We start from the raw sequence: 16566 nt of genomic DNA, 5'->3' as shown, positions 1-16566 counted from the left end.
GCCATCACATCTATTCGTACCTAAATCTAATTCGGATCTTAGAATTGTACATTTATTTTCCGGTGTTATTATCTTATCACGTTCACACACATATTGGCGCCACGCTCTGACACAGAGTATGGATGTGCGTCACGCTCAAACGCAGATGGGCGTCACTCCCTTGGTGTAGAGGGTGCGCCCGTTCAGGGGGAACTGCGGCCGGCGCACGCTGCTCTCCAGAGGCCTTCCCTCGGCGTCCTCCAGCTGGCGCAGCTGCTGCAGCTCGATGGCCAGTACCGGCACCGGGGTCAGCAGCGACACCCAGGTCACCGACTCGGGGCACGGCGGCAGCGCCGTGGCCGAGCCGCGGTAGGTCACGAAGCGCTGCAGGCTCCAGGGTAGCAGACTGCGGAGACTCGGCGGCGCAGCCACCCGCACGCTGGAAGATGCGTTTCGGATGCTCGCCAGCTCGGGAGCCAGCATGGCGAGGCCGCGCCGTCGGAAGATCTTGAGGTCGCGGTGCTCGAAGAAGACAGTAATGCCGGCGAGACCGTCGATGTTCTGGTGAGCCTCTTCGTTGCTGGTGTAGAGGATGTTGCGGCAGAGCAGGTACAGCTCGGCTGGGAAGAAGCGGCCGTTGACGCTGTGCTCAGACCCCGAGGTGAGGTGGGCGCCCCAGTGCAGGATGAAGCCGAGAGGCACGAACACGCCCGGGAGCTGGCCGCCGCTGATCTGCGGCAGCTGCCGGCTGCCCACCGCCCACGTGATGTCAGCAAACACTTGTTTACCAGTGTTGGTCAGCGTCATCGTCGCCGGCGTCTGGTCAAAGTTGGACACCTTGAGCGGCTCCTGGGCCGGCTGACGCGTGTCGGCGCACAGGTTCAGGTCGACGGGTGACTGGCGCAGGCCGGTGGTCTCTGGACAGGGGTCTTCGGTGACACCGAGCGCGGCGCCGGTCAGTAAGGCGACCACAGCCACCAGAAGGAGCAGTCCACCGCTCGGCAGGTGCGCCATGGCCAGAGTGAGCCTCCGATGGACGGCGCGCTGCAGGTGGGGGACCCTCGCACCGGACGATGACTCCCGGTCAGTGGCACGATGGACTGGGTATGAGAGAGACCCGTGCTGGGCAGTGACCTGTCACTGCGTGTGAGGCCTGCCTTACCAGCAGATCTCGTCAGTCCGGTGGGATTTCGGTCGGGCTCCAGATCTGGCCCATGATAGGTAACACTGTGCGTGATCTATCGCTTCTAAATCATCCTTAGTGAGTTTCACTCCTCACAGCACGCAATGGAAAATGTATGAAAAACACCGCAGCTTGCATAGTGAGGAGGTACAGTGCGTCATTTGCAATAAGCGTATTAAGTTCATTATAATTCACGACAAAATTGATAGGTATGCCTGCACTTTTTCGGCTGGCATGACTTTTGCTTTTTAAAGTTAAGCCAATGTAAGATTGTTTTTAACCCAAGATTCTTACAGATAACCATTCGTCAGAGTTTTAACCATTCGTCACCCGGGTTTCAGTAGTGCATTGTTGATATGCGGGTGTTATACGTTGCAATAGCATAAGCATTTAGGAGATGCAAATTGCAAAGGTGATTTTGACGTTTTGAACGACCCATGATTCTACTCTAAATAACTTATCTTATATAGGGCTTATGCTTTACTTATGTATCTAGTATCATGTCACTTTATACCAGACAGGACCGTTACGGGTCATTTTTGTAAAAGTGCAAGTTTTCCAATACGATGCAGGGTCAATACGCATGCAGAATGAGAAAATGGAAATCCCTTTATAAGAAAGTAACGATGTTTATTCGCTGTTTTGTGCCGGATTAGGACTAGGTGTATGAAATTAATCGGTTTGAATTGGAAAATGCATTAAGAAGCTTCAGTGGCTGAAACGGTAATTGTTCTTCTGACTCAAGGCCCTAATTCTGACTATTGAGCATTGCACGCGCACTGGTGGACCCTCGTGCGCACTGCTCAGTTTCCCGTGGCTCCGCTGCCGGGGAGACCCGGTGATTCCCACACTGCATTCGGCACCGCCCGGTCACGACACGAACGAACGGTGCGGAGCGGAAACTACAGCTGAGCGCCGGCCCTTCCGCAGCAGCCGCAACCACGGACAGAACTCCTTAACAGTCAGTTATTGGGCCGTGCACCCAACGAGAGAGCCCGGCCGCATGCACAGGAGGAGGAAACGCCAGTGAGCTTTCTACAGTATCGACAGTCGTGATTGGACTTTGACACATTGTGGGAAAGGTATGTATGAACCTCAAGGACGCATGAAGCAATTGGGCACTATACCGGGTGGCCCAGAAAAAACGTTCCGAACTTTGGAGGTCTATATATCAAATTTGAGTGCAAATAACGAGCCAAAATTTTCATCAAGTTTGCGTCATTTCTTTGCGCATTTGTATGCCAAATTACAACACTATACCATCATTTACAAGCTGGCAATCTTGAGTTGAATTAAGCAAGACGTTTTTGCTTTTTTTGCCGATGTCAAACGATAGTGATGATTGGGTTAGACGTCCCATGTTATAAAAAGAATAAAAAATAGAGCACGTGAATGACACCAACACGTATGTTCTTATTTTAATTATTTTTGTCTCACTTATGTGCCAAGTATTCAAATACTGAGCCGAAATGGTGCTCATGGATGCCATTCGTTTCAACACCAAATCATGTTTCGAGCAGGAGTGGCACGGTGCATGGATTACTGCTGATTACCCTCCTTTCAGTTCAGTAGATCAAACAGTAAATCGACCGGATAAGGAAAATAAACTAAAGCAGACTGGTTCCCGTGCCAGAAGACCACAGAATAGCTTATGAAAAACAACATTGCCAGCAGATGACAAAAAAAAAACTTGGTTGAAAAGTTACCTTTTCCCAGGAATGTCAGCCAGGAAAGCATTTGAGCCACAAGATGGTTAGAAAACTGGAAACTTCTTCCGATGCCGCTGGCACAGAGCCATCGTGGTTGCCTGAGGGAATGTGTCATCCTGAGACCCGAACCATCAATGAGACTAGCTGCCAGTAGAAGTCATGGCTCTAGGCCGCGGTGCCGTGGGGTGAAAGTGACCCGTTCACTCACATTTTTGAGTAAACATCGGAGCAAAAAAGTAATTTTTACATGGCATGCTTGAAACACGAACTGTTTAAACAGTAATTTACCGAACACCATGAAAATCACACCATTTACTGAAAATGTGTGCCGCATTGACTATGCGAAGTTTCAATGTTGTATCTTTATCACTTTCTGAGGAATAATGATTTAAAGTTGGGAACGTTTTTTCTGGGCCACCCGGTACATTATACATTGCAATACTCTCGTTTGATACTTGAAAGTAATGATGTATGTGAACCGCATATTTTTACTTTTAGTATCGTTACCGGCTTTTAATGAGACATGCAGATGTTTTTTTTATTCACATTTACTCGGGATAGGAGGAAGTTGTAATCCGTGATTCAACACAGTGCACGCCGTTAAAAATGATTTTAGAGGGAAACGTTGAATAAACTTTTATGAATTATAAGCATACCTAGCACAATAAAACCGAGGAACACATCGTGCAGTACAGTCGAGCAGTAGCGGTGGAGCACCTTCAATTAAGGGGGGGGGGAGGCACTGCCGACTTTTGGTCCCATTCTTTCCATGCAACGCCCATAGGGCTAATGTTAAAATGCCAAAATCAAAGGGGGCACTGTGCCCCGGTGCCCTCCCCGTCCCGCGGCCTATGCAGTCGAGTTGTCCTTGCGGTGGAATGGTTATCTGGAACTCAGCAGACCGAGGGTCGCCACGCCCTAAACGTTACCTCCCCAGATAAGGGCCGCTGCAGCCACCGGCTTGTGCCCGTGCAGAACGCGGTTACCTACCCACGATTAAATAACCTGACTTATCGGTGTATGGAAATAATTCCAAAAGGTCCTGTCCACGCCATATAGTCGCAACGTTTCGTCTAATCATTTGTCATACAGTTATAAATGCAAAAAATCGTATCAAGGGGCCTTTTAAGCTAGCCTTTATAACGCCGATGATAAAGTAAAAGTGTGTTGTCCACGCGCAGTGCGCACCGCTGTTCCACTGTCGTTCATTGAGACTTGAAGTTCCTAAACTTACGATTAGTTTAGGAGCAGAAGACAGAAAGGAACGGAGACAGAAAGTTGCGTACAATGTGATTTTAAGGGCGGCAATAGCCGTTTTCACGACGGGCTATCCGGCGAATGCACCTAATTTGACCAAATCTGCACCTAATCTCTTTGACAACAAACTTCTTCATTTTGTGAATTTATTTCAGTGTTTTGATCGATGATGCTCTCTGATAATATGACAAAGCCGGCATATAAGCAATTAGTGCAGCCCTAGCTGATAGCTACTAAGAGACACACTGAACCTAATTTGACCAAATCTGCACCTAATCTGCACCAAATGTGTGCCAGATGGTCGTCATGAAAACGGCTAATATTACACAATACACAATACACATGGCATAATTTCTGGATACATGCCGATATTGCCTGTATTCTTTTGCTGCCTTAAATCTCATGCTTTGATATTTATCGTGCATGCACCTACTTAACTAGCAGTGTAAAGCTAACAATTTGTTTCCTTTTTCTGTCTCGAGTTACTTGGCTTCGATCAGCGTGCCTGGAATCGTGTGTAGCACCTGATTTATTACGAGCAATGATTATTTATCGAGAAGCATACCACAACACTTGCATGCCTGCATTAACCTTCGCCCCAGTGGGGGGGGGGGGGGGGCATATGATACCACCCTGTCGCGTTTTTTGCGTGTGAATAAAAAACCGCGGCGCGTATCTCCGCGCCGCTTGGGGTAGCTTTTGGTACATCAATTTTGGACAATGTGTGAAATTTTTGACCCCAGGTCATGTCAGGTCAGGTCACCAGGTCAAGTTAACTGACCAAGCCTAAAAAAGTTTGCAATCATGGCCAACCTGCAGTGTTTGTCAGAAAGGTTTCAAACTTGGTGGATTGCATACTGTTATGGGCGCCTACAATTTGTATATCTCGGATTTTTTATATCCGTGACCTAAGGTCAGGTCAGTGGCTTGACCTTTCCATTACAAGTCAATGGAGAAAAATGAAAATGCCTCTAGATCCTTGTGTACGCATAGGAACAGTCCAAATATTTCAGAAACACAATGATTTGGACCACCCGTGATGACCAAGGTGTCATTTTTGCTGATAGCCTCTAGAGAGGTCATCCGAGGTCATTTGAGGCTACAAACAGATTTTTGCCAATAACTCGCGATTGGAAAGAGATAGAACGCTGGGGATGGTCTCATTGTGTTTGTCTTGTTGAGACGCATCGACTGATATGCAACATGACCTTTTCCGGTCAGGGCATGACCTTGACCTGAGGTCAAATTTTCAAGTTGACATTTTAAAGTCAAATTTTAGTTCATTCGACGCGTCTCGGCAAGAGGAACACGATTCTGGCAATAGAAATGCCGTGGCTTTTTGTAGTCGAAAGTTATTGTCGAAAAACACTTTTCGTAAAAACAGCTATTTTTGGAGTTTTTGCCCTCTGGAGGCTTAATCGTTGACCTGAGGTCAATTTTGATAATGACCTTATCAAAAGAAGAGTTCAAAAGCTATCGATTGGCTTTCCATGCGTTTTTCTAGCTACCATAGTTCCTGAGATAACGGCATGTTTTCTGAAAAATATAATGACAATTGGCAAATTTTGACCTTTGATGACCTCTGGTGACCCCAATATTGCTCTAAGATGAAAAATGACTGAAATACTTTCAAACGTACGCATTGAGAGCTATCGACTGCTTTTTACCGCGTCTTTCTAGCCCTCTTAGTTTTTGGGTTAGAGGTGGGTGGTAACATATGCCCCCCCCCCCCCCCCCCACTAGGGCAAAGTTGGCTGAGACCGCCACTGCACTGGGGAGCGGGTTAAAGGCCTGTAGTGCTGACATCGCAAAGTCGTTCCATCTTTGACGATCGACGAAAGACGGATTGCATAGGTCAAGTGAAGTGTTTTTAGACGACATAATGATTGGTGGTTGCCGTAAAAATAATAATACTGATAAAAATTAATACCTACAATTTATCGACAGGCGTAGTTTACATGGAGCACAATGGAGCGGAGTCGGTAGCGATACGGTAGCATCACAACGTTGCTGGTCGCAACAGAAAGACGCTGCTATTTGTATGCATGTAAGAAAAACAAATGTTTGACTTATGTGAAGCGGATCACCGTATCTGCATAATGATAAGCAAGTGGTGCTAATAAGCTTCACCAACGATCGGGTAGCATCCCCGTCATAACGGCCATGACCACAAGGTGCACGTCTTTGGCGTACTGCGCTTTGTTTTATCTTCATGCACTGGTATAACACAACTTTTCACTATTGGCAATGTGTCTTTTATTCAGTCCACATTATAATTGAATATTTCCGAGAATATAACAGATACTTGCTGATTGCAAACTATCAACTATTAGTTTTATTCGCACCGAGTCTGCGATTCCCTGGGGTGGGATGAGCCCGGCCGCCGCCGCTGTCCGCTGTCCGAGACCCGGCCCTGCCGTCCTTCAGTGGGAGTGCTGCTGCGACACCTCCTGGTGCGACACGGCCGGGCCGTGCGGCCGCTCAGCCGGCTCCCAGCGCACGTGCGCCACGAACCCGTGCGCGTCGTCGGCCGTGTACGAGACGACGCGCATCAGACCGTTGGCCTCGAGCACCCGATACTCGCCCGTGACCGCGTCGCCGCGGCGAGTCTCGTGCTGCGACTTGGCGTCACCGGTCAGCGGGTCAGATACCATATACCGGTACTGGAAGTTCGAGTCGTCGGACCCGTAGTCGTCACTCAGGTGGTTGTTCTCGTAGTTGCCGGTCGGCGCCGAGGCGTGCACGTTTTTGGCCCGTAGAGCGCTGTTGGCTGTGTTAACCGAGTATTCGCTGCTGGCCACTGTTCCGCCCGACCCCAGGTAGTTGCCGAAGCCGCTGCCGGCGCTGTAGCCGCCGCCGATGTTGTTATATCCTCCTCCGACGTTGTAACCTCCGTTGCTGTTGTAACCTCCGTTGATGTTAAAGCCTCCGTTGACATTATAGGCTCCACCTGCTCCGTATGTTCCTACCAGCCGGCCAAACCGAGCCCCGTAGGGCACAGCTGGGTAGGAGTTATGCATGCTGAAGCTGCGCGGTATGAGACGGGCGCCGAACTGTCCGCCCGCTCCACTGGGGAAAATTGTTCCTGGGAACTCGGCGTCAACCAGAGGGGAGACGAGCAGTAGCAGTAGTGGCACCAGGCCTTCCGTGATCGTCATCTGTGGACACAGTGGACACGGGGAGTGAGTTGAGGACATACAGGACAGACTGTCGCTACATGAGAAGTGGCTGTGTGCAGATTGAACTAGCTGCAATGTGGACCTATAGGCAAATAAACCTGTGCTAGAAAATACGTGAGTTTGTGTATTTATGAGACTGAGATGAATTTGTAAAACGCACATAAACCTTTATGTTGACCTCTATCTTCACTGCACCATATAGGTTTGCATGTACAACAGGCTGTCTTAACCCGCGCCCCAGTGGCGGTCTCAGCCAACTTCGCCCTAGTGGGGGGGGGGGGGCATATGTTACCACCGACCTCTAACTCAAAAACTAAGAGGGCTAGAAAGACGCGGTAAAAAGCAGTCGATAGCTCTCAATGCGTACTTTTGAAAGTATTTTTTGTCATTTTTCATCTTAGAGCAATATTGGGGTCACTGGAGGTCATCAAAGGTCAAAATTTGCCAAATGTCATTATATTTTTCCGAAAACATGCATTTATCTCAGAAACTATGATAGCTAGAAAAACGCATGGGAAAGCAATCGATAGCTCTTGAACTCTTCTTTCGATAAGGTCATCATCAAAATTGACCTCAGGTCAACGGTTTAGCCTCCAGAGGGCAAAAACTCCAAAAATAGCTGTTTTTACGAAAAGTGTTTTTCGACAATAACTTTTGACTAAAAAAAGCCACGACATTTCTATTGCCAGAATCGTGTTCCTCTCGCCGAGACGCATCGAATGAACTATAATTTGACCTTGCAAGGTCAACTTGAAAATTTGACCTCAGTTCAAGGTCATGACCTGACCGGAAAAGGTCATGTTGCATATCAGTCGATGCGTCTCGGCAAGACAAACACAATGAGACCATCCCCAGCGTTCTATCTCTTTCCAATCGAGAGTTATTGGCAAAAATCTGTTTGTAGCCTCAAATGACCTCGGATGACCTTTCTAGAGGCTATCAGCAAAAACGACACCTTGATCGTCACGGGTGGTCCAAATCATTGTGATTCTGAAATATTTGGACTGTTCCTATGCGTACACACGGATCTAGAGGCATTTTCATTTTTCTCCATTGACTTATAATGGTAATGTCACGCCACTGACCTGACCTTAGGTCACGGATATAAAAAAATCCGAGATATACAAATTGTAGGCGCCTATAACATCATGCAATCCACCAAGTTTTAAACCTTTCTGACAAACACTGCAGGCTGGACATGATTGCAAACTTTTTTAGGCTTGGTCAGTTAACTTGACCTGGTGACCTGACCTGACATGACCTGGGGTCAAAAATTTCACACATTGTCCAAAATCGATGTACCAAAAGCTAACCCAAGCGGCGCGGCGCTACGCTCCGCGGTTTTTTACTCACACGCGAAAAACGCTACAGGGTGGTAACATATGCCCCCCCCCCCCACTGGGGCGAAGGTTAAAAATACCGCGCAAAGTAACGGTGGATCCATCAAGCCTGACCGAGGAAGGGCCTGAGTCACCGAAGCAATTGACATCCCCGTCCATTCCCCAGGTCAATTGGTTCGGTGACTTTCAAATTATAGCAGGCCCTTCCTCGGTCAGGCTTGATGGAACCACCGTCACTTTGCGCGGTACTTTTAAGACAGGCTGTACCTAATGATTTCATAGTCCGTCCAAACTGTCCAATCACATCAGCAAACATATCTGATCGAGAAATGCGTGACGGTCTAAACGACGAAATCTTGGCCATGACAGTGGGAATGTGAGCGCTCGGGAGCGAGCATTGCATAATGCATAAATGCTTTAAACACGAATTCTAGCAAAAAGATTCGGCGATCACGATTATAACCTGAGTAAAATGTGTCTTCGAAACCTGCGGATATCCTTGCCGGATAGGGAAAATATGGAGGTACGAAACGGACTAAAAGGGACCGCTAGTCAAGCATTAAACTTTTGCACACTACACAATGCACATTGCAGTCATTGCGCAATGCTCAATGCTCATGTATTGACATGCATGAGGACTTCCTACTAAGTGCTAACTTGCTTTTATGGGGACAGTGCATTTGTTTGTTTCAATGCACTTGGGTAAACTTATATTTGATGTGTTTTTTAAACAGCTAACTTATGGTGAGCTATGAATAATTGAACAGCATTGAACGTATTTGAGTACTGGTCACGACCATTTAGATACAAAAAATGAGTCTTCAAAGTCATGTGCATAGTAGTTTTAAGTTACAAAGCAGGAACAGGGCTAACAAATGCTACCTGTTCAGAACAGGCGTATAAGTCGACATATACCTAACGGAAAACAAAAATTAATAGTTAGGGGGTATGCTGTAGGCATGGGTGTCTGAAATTTGTGGATAAGCATACGTGTAGATGCAAAACATGATAAGGGCCACAAAATCAAAATCCAGAGACCAGAAACAGCTAATGCACAATCGTGATTGCACGTGCATGCACCCACACAGTGCACCAACGGACATATTCCGGTCGATAGCATCGCGGGGACACTGACGCTCTGATAACGCACTCACGCTCGCTATGTATATCCGGGTAATGCACAACCGTCTTTCTGGCGTGTCTTTGCGTCTTTGTAGCAGTGCATTCCTTTCCGTACATTTACAGTGTTGACACCTTATTATTAACTTTTGAAAAATTGCCTGCCTTCAATGGAAGCAAAAAAAAAGGAAGTAAATAAATGACTTTTTACCTGTATATTTCTATGAAAAAACATCGTTTAATTTGACAATGCTTCTTCTTTAACTGCATGCGCTCTCCTAAGAAAATGTTAAAAGGGAAGGAAGGTTCTTGGTGATGTCTGATCACCTTTTTTATGCCTGACTCAAAAGTTGAACGCAAGCTTCAAATAATTTCTGATGGATATTTGATTGCCATCTTTCACTTTTATTTGCGTGGAACCAGAAAGGAGGGCACATTCCTGGCAGATTGAGAGTATGTAATGAAACAAACGAAATAATCGATAGGTATGAAGATTCCTGCAAAATTCAACACATCTAGAAAAAAAAAACTTAAGATATGAACCTATACACATTTCAAGACAATTATATTATTGCTTACTATGCTAGGGATTTGGAAAAACACCTTTGCAGCTAAAAGTAGCATCCAATTAGGTGGATTGACGCCCTTGAAAGGCATTCATATGTTAATGCTATCCTAGATTTGTATTATCAGAATAGTCTCATAGTTATTGTGTGTGTTTTTATCGCATTTGCACAGAAGCGGAACCATTTCGCTCATTGCGGTGAGGACTGCTCTGCTCACGGTCGTCGGTCACTTACCTTGCACTGTGTCCAATTCGGCCGGGGGAGAGAAGGGAGGGAGGGAGGGAGGGGTGACCCGCCGTTAGCACAGCCCGTCAGCGACTGAGCGGCCGCTGAGACCGCCGACTGGCCACCGTCACCATTGTCCCCGTATCAGCTCCTCCGATCTGCCTCCCCCTCCCCCTCCCCCCGCCTTCGGCCGCTGAGTTGCACGCCGCGCCCTGCGCCCCTCCCCCCCCGGCTACCCTGGAGGCGCATTAGCGGGGGGGGGGGGGGGGCGTGCTCCACTGATCCGGGCTGGAATGTCACCGAAATGGCGCACAGCTGAGCAATGCTTAGACTCTCAACCTCCCCATCTATACTCCCGATAAAATGTAAATCATCCGTTAACGAAGAGGCCCGTGCTTTGACGTCGGCAATCAATCTTATCTTCACTTGTCGCTGAGTTTGCATAACGGGCCTAGGCGATCCACAACTGCAGAGCAATCGCTGATCCACAGAAGCATCCCTGTTGGTAAAATTAGCATAAAATGAAGGCCTGTTAGGTGCATTTTGAAATGGTGATTATGTTCCTTTAAACGAGGTCGCTAGTGTTTTTAATTCTAAGGCTAATTATCTATCTAGACGAGCATGCTATGCATATTTTAGGTCGTCTATAATAGCCTTGTGCAGATGACTTGGTGAATAATATGTCAGTTAAAACTAAGCAGTTATAAATCTACAGTTAACTTATTATATCAGTCCATTAATTTGGCTGAATACTTAAGCTAATGCCATCGCAGAATATAGGTGACCTTCTCTGACGTATACTTTAAATACGGTGATTTCAGTGATGGCATGCACAAATAACTCCATTACTGTAAAACCATACACGGCAAAGATGGCATGTGCTTGAACAGTCCCATTGAGTCGTTTCTGTACATAGCATTCTTATAGGTAGGTGGCTTGTCAAGCAAACCAAAAAAAAAAAAAAAATCCGCCTGCTGGGTAGGGGACGCACGGACGAAGCATTGCGGACGTGCTACTGCGAAATAACACCGAAAAACACCCGTCTGACCGAGGCCAAAACTGGGCCAGAAGTGACGTCATGAGAGAGGTGAGGTCACCTCCCGTCCGCGGCTCTGTATGGAAACCGCGTGCCAAATAAAGAGCAGCAGCTATCCTAATGGCATGTCAAACAGGCACTTGTTGCTGTCACACTTAGAGTGGCAAAAACGCAGTTGCACAATCTAGTAGGTATCAGGGGTACGAATTGAGTGACACGTTTCAGTTAACTCCTGAAGCATGGACATTAACATCTCGCATGCTGTACACAAACCTTTGCTCGCTGTGGGTATTTCTAAAATCGGATCTAATAAGTCATGACTAAGAGATAGACAAAACTGCTTAAACCGAAATCTCGCCGATCAAGGAAATAAAAAAGCTGCAAGAGTCACCGAAGCATAAAATGCGATATCGCGAGCACTTGACAAGCTCACACTCTCGGCTCCTCACAAGCTGAATATAGTTATCACGCTCAATGACAAACAGACACCTTTTTAACTAGCACCAGACAGCTAGACCATGCAGCGAGACGTTGTGCATGGCAACGTGCTAGCATGCGGCAATGCGGCCGAGCTCTATTGTGCTTTGTTTCTCGAACCGCTGTAACCGTCAGCATATAGCGAGTTACATATACGACCACATACCATACACCATAAATGGCTTCACAGCCCACACATAAAAACACAGAGAACAGATAAGGGCTTCCCTCGGCTGCAAACGATCGTGATTAACATATTTGAGACACGCTGTTTATAAGGAGCATCGGCGGTAACATGTGCGTTTGAAACGTGACAATCGTGCTTCAAGCTTTTGGAAACAGGTAGTGTGACATTGCCGCATTCTTAGCCTTCAAATACTCCAGTAACTGCAGTGGACAATCTTACTCATATCATCAGGTGAGTAAACGATGCAGCCACTGGCTACGGTCCCAACATTGACAAATAAGCACTTATGCATTGTCAAACAATGACATTCAGCTGACAATGAACGTACGACGATTATAGGCATGCGAAACGTATGCGGCTGCAACATCAAAAGTTAAACTATACACTTGCATACAGTGCAACATTTTTACTGTTTATCTACACCTACTGGTGTTCACATCATCTCGTTATTTTCAGCTTTCGGGAATCAGTAAAATAACAAAAGTTTTTAGGATATGCCAATGAGCCGTAACGTAACTTAATGAGCCCAATGGTAAAATTCGGCCCATTCGACAAACATGATTTGTAGCTCCATGTATGACACTGCTCAAATCCAATGGCAACTTGCATACGTATGTAATGCACTGTGGCCTTTGGTTGTGTGTCTGCGTCGTGTGTTCTATCTGTGTTTGTATCGTAACAACGACCGCCGGCAACAGACACCCAGCGACAAAACATATTCGCCCGTCGGAAAAAGGTGCATTTTGTTGTCTCGGGTGGCGATGACAGAGTGACGTGACTGACACGGGCCGGGGCGTCACGTATGAGGCGACATGGCCCGACCTGCCGGGACAGAGTATGGGGGAGGAGTGTTTGGTAACACCCACTACACCGACACACATGGCCGTAGGAGCTGGGCTACGAAGCGGTCACGGTCACAGCACATTGTGGCGTCTGTTTAGCGTTTTATAATATTTTTATCTCTCTTAAAGGGACTATCCCACCTTCTAAAATGTTGTTAAAACCAGTTAAATTGTGCCCGACTTTATAGATTGGATGACCAGGAACACGGTTCTGGCATTTATTTTTCATTAAACATCTTAGGCTTCCCATATTCCAAACACAAACTTTCAAATATGTGACGTCACAGCCCAAAATTACCTCCTTCCCCAGGCCACATTACTGTCATAAAGCTGATTCTTTTTACTCTGTAGGCACCACAACAAAGTTCAGACCAAGTTTTAAGCGATTTTTCAACGAACAAACCCATTTAAATCAGAATGACTAAACGAGGTGACGTCACACTAACGGTCGCTCCATGTTGAAGATAGGGCCTTGCGCAAGGCCCATTTTCAAATGAAGGGAACGAATTTCTTCAACACCAAGAGGCCGCGGGGGTTGCAACCTAGATAGATAGTGGTTTCTGAACCTCGCCGCAAACTTGGCTATCTCAACTCAAACCCCATGTTAAAGGTGGGATAGTCCCTTTAAAGAAATTAGGAAAGGACATATAATGGGAGAGAAGAAAATCAACTGGATCTGTCATCCGTTTTAGCATGGTCCGCTTATCATAAAATGAGAGCGAAACTGCCTGCATAGCTCCTGTCATGTTGGTGTCATGGTGGTGTCATGGTGATGTCTGTAGCCAAAAAACTCATTATCTTCCCAAACAATCTTATAACGTGGAAGAAGATAGTCAGCCAGATAAAAATATTTATGGAAATGCTTTGCTTATAAGGTCTCAGATGCCAACTTATCAAGAGGAATCTAAAATATTATTCTAGTACCTAATCAAGAGGAGTTAAAAGGAAGACCACACCACAGATGGACATTTACCAACCAGCAACGATTAGTTTACTGGAATGAATTGTCGGTCAATGAAAAAAAAAAGTTGTGTGGAACATTTGTCTTTTTCTATCGTGTCCCTGGCTAGTAAGGGGCTGAGAAGCTGCAACCCTACGCTTCTTTGTCAAACAATATTGCACTGTTTGTTTCGAGCGTCTTCATGCGTTGCGACAAACGATTAGCTAATCTGCACCCCATTCAGCCGAGACGGTCGCGTCGCTGTTCGAAACCACAACCTTCCTCACGGGTGGCTGCCTGGATGTTCGCATGGCTGCACTGCGCCGCAGCGCTTGCCTGTTCGGCGGCACAGCATACCAGCGCAGGCAGACAAAAAATCCGCGTATTCGTTTTACATTGAACTGCATCGCCTCACAGCAAAATAACACCAGGTTGCCTCGAGACAGGGTAGAGACTGCATTTACGCACAGAACAGGAGCACTCGTTCTATTTGTGTGTTATGCTTACGCTCAGCGTTGCAGTCTCCCCGCGGCACACGAGTCCCATTCGGACAAGCCTAAACAAACGGCTACAATCTGTCCATCGGTAGATACCACGAAGATACAGTTAAGTGCCTACTCTCATACTGTGAGAACAGAGATCACATCCCTGGAAATGTCACGCCACGCCTGCACAGAAACAACAAAGGACCGACACAACACGACAGCAACATACCCGTTCGCATGCTCGACGCTCATTGTAGGCATGCGTATCACGAGAGAAAAATCGTCGGTGAAAAAATAATTATATAAAACAGCCTAAAGCCACTGGAGACACAGAGGTGTAGTTTGAATATTTGGGACACCTACATATAGGTAGGTATGTTGTTTGCTAATTGTATTAATATTTGATAAATGCGATAATAACGCTTTCTTAACGCTTTCTTTTCTTGCCTACCGGCTACCTACATGTAGGCATTAACAACAGCAGGCTTGAACATGACTTTGAAAATAGTCGGGATCGAGAAATGTAAGTTTTAAATATCCTAAACATGCACGGTGGCCGTTTGATGGTTACCGAGGCTGAGGGCGAAGCGGCGATTATGACAGACTCTCCACGCATGGGAAGAATAGGAGATATCGATTGCGATGAAAACGAAAACATAAATGAATTGCGTTTTCAAATGAAAATGTAAAAACGTAGGAGTACAATGACGGCATTCATCCTTTGGAAACCAAACCGTTGACGTCAGCTTAAACTTAGGCCAATAGATGGTCTTTGATAGTTAAATATTTTCTCATAGATATGCGAGCTCTTTTAGTTTATGGATTTACGAGCCAGCTACGTAGGTAAGTAAATTCAACATAGGCGAAATTTGACTGTTGACGACCTAACCATTTGTCTGGCATGGCAAAGAACCAATATAAAGGAGCTTTTAAAACCTTCGAACGTCGTTTGCCGCTGATCACTCGTGGACAAGGAAGCGAGCTAGAAAACATGCACTGCGCAGTCCCCACTTCGATTTTATATGGCATGATTGTATCTCCGCTACAGCGCGAGTCAAATCCATACAGCTATTTACCAAGGACGTTTTAACCCATGAGCCGCTGGGGGGGGGGGGGGCATAAAGTTGCCCCCCCCCTTTACGTTTTGTGGAATATCTCCAAAACCTGATGAGCTTATACGAACGTGAAACTTGGCGTAGCTTCAAATGAATTCCTAGGCAATGTTTGAGGAAAGTTTGATGGTTGTACCACTAAAGATGATGTCACAGTGACGTCATAATTTTTTTGTCGTTTTTCGATATGGACCGCTTCTGATGTCGCTGAACATGAAACTGATGAAACTCAGATGTAAATGAACTAGACAGGCGACAGCACCTGCTGTCATCCTAAAACATCTAAGTACACTTCCAACTAGTTACTGACCAATACTCGGTCCTTTATATTCGGTCTCATATATCGTCTCAACAACATGTAGGGTGAATAGGTCAATAGGTCCTTAAGCGCGAAACCTTCTGACACTCAACCCAACACAGATTACTTAAACCTTTGGGCACCATCATGTAGCTCATTCTTTTTACTACGCTTTGAGACCAAGAAAAGACACCTGCGTGTGGTATTTAACCCCCCAAAAAGGTTTCCGCATACCCTTACAAAAGGGCGTTTTGCCCCATACCCTGGGTAATACGCCCACACCCATGTGCAAAGCGCCCCCACCCCATCCATCAACAGAAAATGATGAACATGGCAGAACTTGACGTCATTCTGACGTCATTTGTGGTCAACCTATCATAGCCTTTGGAATAAAATTTTGTTGCAATGTGTAAAATGGATGCCCGGAGGAGTCCTGAAAGTTTGGTGACGATATCTGCAGTCGTTTAGGATATATCAGCAAAAAAAGGACAGGGAGAGGCCTTTTCGGCCCCGACCTACAGGGCGCTACCCTGCACTCTCACCACCGTGCAAAACGCCCCCCTTTCAGAAAACTGGGGGCGTCTTGCCCCATGCATCGAGTAGGCGTCTTGCCCCATCCACTCCATTTCCGG

At 46.5% G+C, this 16566-nt stretch overlaps 2 protein-coding genes across 2 annotated transcripts; both read right to left on the bottom strand.

Moving 5' to 3' along the window:
• Positions 1-52: 52 nt before the first annotated feature.
• Positions 53-993, bottom strand: LOC122390145 (putative carbonic anhydrase 3). The gene has a single exon (XM_043382824.1). It carries the CDS (start codon positions 991-993, stop codon positions 136-138), a length of 858 nt encoding a protein of 285 aa, XP_043238759.1. The 3' UTR covers positions 53-135.
• Positions 994-6424: 5431 nt separating this feature from the next.
• LOC122390144 (cuticle protein 19-like) lies at positions 6425-7286 on the bottom strand. Its single transcript, XM_043382823.1, has one exon. The coding sequence runs from the start codon at positions 7284-7286 to the stop codon at positions 6552-6554; it is 735 nt and encodes a 244-aa protein (XP_043238758.1). The 3' UTR covers positions 6425-6551.
• Between the last annotated feature and the right edge of the window lie 9280 nt (positions 7287-16566).

This window comes from Amphibalanus amphitrite, unplaced genomic scaffold (genome assembly GCF_019059575.1).
Source record: "Amphibalanus amphitrite isolate SeventyFive unplaced genomic scaffold, NRLGWU_Aamphi_draft 000384F_arrow, whole genome shotgun sequence".
In the NCBI taxonomy this organism is placed as follows: domain Eukaryota; kingdom Metazoa; phylum Arthropoda; class Thecostraca; order Balanomorpha; family Balanidae; genus Amphibalanus; species Amphibalanus amphitrite.
This window is presented reverse-complemented; position numbering and strand designations above follow the sequence as displayed.

Coding starts and splice junctions, on each gene's coding strand:
- LOC122390145 (XM_043382824.1), bottom strand. CDS start 993: ATGGCGCACCTGCCGAGCGGTGGACTGCTCCTTCTGGTGGCTGTGGTC.
- LOC122390144 (XM_043382823.1), bottom strand. CDS start 7,286: ATGACGATCACGGAAGGCCTGGTGCCACTACTGCTACTGCTCGTCTCC.